The sequence below is a fragment of the Austrofundulus limnaeus genome, unplaced genomic scaffold (assembly GCF_001266775.1).
Source record: "Austrofundulus limnaeus strain Quisiro unplaced genomic scaffold, Austrofundulus_limnaeus-1.0 Scaffold24, whole genome shotgun sequence".
In the NCBI taxonomy this organism is placed as follows: Eukaryota; Metazoa; Chordata; class Actinopteri; order Cyprinodontiformes; family Rivulidae; genus Austrofundulus; species Austrofundulus limnaeus.
Window position 1 is genome coordinate 2679423 of NW_013952426.1, and position 5387 is coordinate 2684809.

Sequence of the window (5387 nt, forward strand, 5' to 3'; positions counted from 1 at the left end):
ACAGTTTATCTTTACAGTATTTCTTTTAATAACAATGTGAATTAAAACAAGCAAAAATGAACTAAAACTAACAACTTTATACTTTTTGCCCTTTTTAAAAAAATGTAAGGAGTAGAAATTACAGATAACTGTGTGAAAATGTAAGGAGTAGAAGTAAAAAGCAGGCTGAAAAATAATTACTCCACTAAAGTATAAATAACCAAAAATTCTAATTAAGTAAAGTAACAAAGTGTTTGCACTTAGTTACTTGACACCTCTGATCCTCAACTCATACTTATAGCTTGTACAGAATGAGTGAGATCTTTGATCAAAACTATGACAATAACTATTGGAGTCAACTCTGTTTATTAGCAAAGTATCTCATAAATCACAGGATGTTATTTTTTAAACTCTCAGAAATGATTCATTGCATGTACATCTACAAATGATTACCTACCATTTGGAGTCAATCTCATTGAAGATGGCACCACAGCCAGCTGAAAACACAGAAACAGCTACCATCCTCTTTTCTTTGATCACTCTGCTCATTTTGTTCACCCTGTCTCCCACAAAGACGATCTTCCTCCAGGACAATGCCATAATGCAGATACGTCTTAAGGACCTGAGTCGCCTGAGAAGCCTCCATTACTTGTACCTCCAGAACAACAGCATCTCAGCCTTGGAGCCTGGGGCCTTCCTCGATCAGGGCCAGCTGCTGGAGCTGGCCCTCAATGGCAACCTCATCCACCTGGTGACCCCTGACATGTTTCGGGGTCTGGAGCACCTTCGTATCCTCTACCTCGCTGGCAACCAAATCACTCGCATCCAGGATCACACCTTCAGGGGACTGCAGGTTTGTCGTGTGAGCTAAGAAAAAAAAAGTGATGCAGATGGACAATATGATTCGAGAACTCCAACTAAACATAAAATGTATTTACACTATATAAATAAAGCAGAATGACATTTACAAACAAACAGTAAATTTAGGTTTTGACAGCATGTCATTCTGATCCTTATCACACTGTAACAGAGTTTGGAGCGAGTTATTCACCTGTCTGCATTTGACAGCTCTTTAATTTGTCCTTGTTTATCTTCTTTATGTCTTTATTGTATCTGCAGCGACTGCAGGAACTTCACCTGCAGGAGAACAGCATAGAGGTGCTCGCAGAGCATGCTCTGTCTGGCTTGTCGTCTCTGGCCCTGCTGGACCTAAGCAGGAATCACCTTCGCACCCTGGGAGCCTCATTCCTCAAACCACTCGTCAGCCTGCAGGTGCTTCGTATCACAGGTTGAGAAAATTGATATATCATGCTCTTATTTTTATTTTTTTTCAGAACAAAATTATCTTGTTCTTGTGGTCCTCTAAAACAGCCTGAGTCTTTGAATTCAAACTGCCTTGATAGTTTTTTTCAAGACTGTTCTCTGAAAATTGACACCACCTTAATACTGCACTGAGAAACTACTGATATTTACCCCCGTGGGTGAATTAACCCCAATGGATTCACTTGCGTTAAAGAAAATGAAGTGTTAATATTGTATTTTACACATTAAAAGGTAATAATGGTACTCAGAGATGCCCCTTTTAAAAGGTAAAATATTGCATTAAAGAGGCTTCTTTAAGAGAGAGGGAAGTACCCTCCAATTATCTTTAGTAACCCTTCTTCTCCTACCTTTTTTAAGTCAGACTAACTATTTCTGTAACTTTCTCCAACGTACAACCTGACATTCACACACATTTCTTACAGTAATTGGCCATCTGTGCACAAGTGACACAAGGTCTGCGACTGAATCACTCCTTGCTTCTTGCAGGGCTTGATCTTTCTTTCTCTATTCATGTGCCAGCTGCAGTTTCCTTGTACCAGAGTGAGTGGTATTCAGAAGGACCTCTTTGATTTCCAACATGGTCAGACAACATACAGTATTAGTTGAGGCCGAACATACTCTTGGTTCTTGATGTTCTGCAATGGGCTTGGCAATGTAGTCAATAAGACCATGTTCACTTGTAGATAAGGCTGTGGCACATTAAAAGAAACGTGTGTTTCAGTTAATAAAAATACTTTATTTACTTTATTTATATCCTAAAGGGAAATTAAATATAATATAATAAAATAAATAATAAATAATAATATAAATTTATCATGGCATAGAGAAAACATAGTCCAGCATCTAGTACATTATGCTGGATAACGWGACCATCTCCTAAACTTACACACACAAAAAATTCTAATAAAAAAGCTTATAATTAACAGTACTGCCGGGAAAGTCATTTTTCTTTTTTTATTTAACGGGTGTTTTATTTGTCAGACTGTCTTTAAGAATGCAACATTAATCTAAGCCAACACAACAAAAACTATACATATATATTACTCTCAGCTAATAATACAGATGATGTTTTGCTCATTATCTATCAAATTGCCCAAGTTATAGCCATCTTTGTGTTTGCAAAGTTGGAATAGATATGGCTATAAGCTGACTCTAAAAGTTATTTCATTGTTAACACACACTTATTAAAGAGTACAATTTTTATTAAAATCCACTGAGCAGTTAATTGTGCAAGTGTTGGCACAGAGGTCTAAGAAGTTGAGCCTGTGATTGGAAATGTCACCAGTTTAAATCTCCTGATTGTTACATCCAAATTTGGGTGAGAGAAATTAAGCGTCCACATCTGCTGCCACACTCAATTGCCCCACCCTGGGCCCTTGAGCAAAGCCCTTAAGCCCCACCATCTTCACCACCTGAACACCCTAGATGGCAGCCCCCTGCTTCACACACAGGCTGTGGTAGCCACTAAACTACTACACTTCAATGACAGGTGGGGGGTGGCTTGAAAGCATCTGGTTGCATCAGGAGGAGCATCTGCCAAAACTTCACGACACTTCACGTTATGGTGAACCCTGAAGAAGGGAGCAGCTGAAAGAACACTAAACAGGAGCAGTTAGTTCATGATATATTTTGCTAACAGATAAATGAACACAGGCACAAGCAATTACTTGATCTCCTGCTTTTCAAGTCAGCGAGTGATAATGAGGAATGAATCCACAATGAAGGCCAGGGGTTATATAAGAAGCCTTCCAACTATAATCCTATTGTTGTAGACCAAAGCATGACAGAAATTTAATTATGACTTCAGGATCTTATGTCAGCTTGTAAAAATGGGACATCATTTCTGTCTCCTGTAAAAGTTGTATTATTTACTTTAAAACTACTCCTGGTAAAACCCATGCTCACCATCTGCCCCCATTCCTTTGTTTTAGAGAACCCTTGGCGCTGTGATTGTGCTCTTGGTTGGCTGAGAACCTGGATCAGCGAAGACGGACAGCGTCTGCTGAGTTCGGCAGAACAGCGCCGGCTGATGTGTGCAGARCCCCCCCGCCTCTCCCACCTCAGCCTGGTGGACGTGCCCCCYAACAGTCTGGTGTGCATCCCTCCTGTGGTGCAACTCGAGCCCAGTCACCTGACTGTCCGACTCGGAGAAAGCCTCCGAGTCTCCTGCCAGGCCTCGGGATACCCTCAGCCCCAGGTGACTTGGAAGAAATCCTCCCATGGTAAGCCCCAGTTATCACCTCGAGGTCTGTTCCAAGAGCTGGGCCCCAATGGGGAGCTGTTCAGACCTGCGGCAGGGGGAGTGGTGACAGCTCTGCCCAGCAGTCGAGAGATCAAGGTGGGAGGTGCAGGAGGAATCCATGGCCTTGTGCGTGGGACTGAGGAAGGCGGTGAGAGGGACAGCTTCGATCCCGACATGGGCAGTGGCATGCTGTTCCTCAGTAATGTGACTGTAGCACATGCTGGGCGCTACGAATGTGAGGCCTGGAACCCAGGTGGTGTGGCTAGGGTTACGTTTCAYTTGGCCGTCAACATGTCGTCTTCTTCATATTCATCCCATTTCTGGCCTCGATTGAACACACACTCCTATGTTTCTTCTTCATCCAGCTCCTTCTATCAGCCAGAAGTCCTAGATATTAGCCAGGAGCCATTGTATGAGCAGGACAGCATGGACTTTAATGCCCTAGGGCCTGCCACCCAAACTGCTATTGCTATTGGAATCTCTTTGCTGGCACTCACTGCTGTCCTTCTYTTGATAATGATCTACACTCGTCACCAGCAGTATCAAAAAGAGGACAGCGGCTCCTACTGTACCAGCAAGGAAGAGAGCATACTCTATGTGAATGACTACTCTGACGGGCCCACCACCTTTGCACAGCTGGAGGAGTACCGTGACGACCACGGCCATGAAATGTACGTACTCAACAGAACCAAACCCGTCATGGGCTCCAATTCATCCAGGTGTCCCATGATAAGTGGGTTTGTCCAACAGAAGGGCATGAAGGAAGCGCTTCTGGAGCATGAAATGGTTCAGACACTGACAAGATCAGGGGGAATGGGGCTTCGCAGAAACCCAGCAGAAGGTGGAGAGGGTCCCCTGACTACAGATCCAGAGGAGCTCTTTCTGAGTCAGAGTCTCCTGTTTGGATCACAAGTTGCCTATGAGATCCACTGCTGAAGTATCTAGCCCGTGCTCTCATGTGAAACAAAAAAGGTTGATGGATTTAWATCAAGACCCTAGAAATGATCTTGCAGCAATTATTTCATGCACCAGATTATTATCTGGCTTTCAACAGAGGAGGGGGAGTCAGTTCGTGATTGTTGGGGGAGATGCAGCCTCCCAGAGATCCTCTTCTAACTGATTATGTGACATTAAAATGGGTCAGGGGAATGGACAGTGGTAATTATGGAGAAAAGAACTAATGAACCATACTTTTCAGTTTCCAAATAAACCCTTTAAAGATAATTACAAGTGGCTGACCTCACCAGAACTGGTCTAAAAGTTCAACTAAATCCTTACAAAAGAGGTCTGCAAAACTGTGCAGTGTGTGGTTGTAACGTACGTGTAAAATGAATCAATTTTTCTACAAAATGTCTAAGTTTTGTTTTGTGTGTTTGGTCTGTATCCTCTGTAAATGAARGGCAGTTAATTTTCTACGTGAAGTAGAGCAGATTAATGAACCTTGTTCCAGATCCCAGAAGAATTACAGCAATTGTCTTATTGAAACTGCATCATCATCTGCATACATGTGAGTGGGTGGGTTGGTTCAGTCTGGACGTGGCACATTTTTTAATGTTCAGTAGCAATGACATTTTAAATTTTCGTTAACACGTCCAGTTTCTATGTTACAGTATTTTGGAACAAGGACGTGTTTAGTGTTGACAATTTAAAAAGGCTCTTAAAGGAATAGTCTGCTAAATTTTAGGTGATGCTCTGTCAACTGTTAACAGTTTGCCTGATCAGCAAGTTTAGTCAGTTGAAGGTTTACTCAAACCCAGACGAACTGATGTATCAGCAGAATTAGGACACCAACAATTATACACGCACACACACACACACACACACACACACACGCACGCACGCA

The 5387-nt window shown here is 42.3% G+C and overlaps 1 protein-coding gene across 2 annotated transcripts in view; it reads left to right on the forward strand.

The window, feature by feature from the left end:
• lrrc24 (leucine rich repeat containing 24) overlaps window positions 1–4959 on the forward strand; it is a 22854-nt gene extending 17895 nt beyond the window's left edge. For both annotated transcript variants that reach the window (XM_014004494.1, XM_014004495.1), the window contains exons 3-5: window positions 554–832; window positions 1099–1267; window positions 3234–4959. In XM_014004494.1, the coding sequence (XP_013859948.1) occupies window positions 554–832; window positions 1099–1267; window positions 3234–4480 (1695 nt within the window). In that variant the 3' untranslated portion in view covers window positions 4481–4959. The remainder of the gene's footprint in view (window positions 1–553; window positions 833–1098; window positions 1268–3233) is intronic.
• The last annotated feature ends 428 nt before the right edge of the window (window positions 4960–5387 follow it).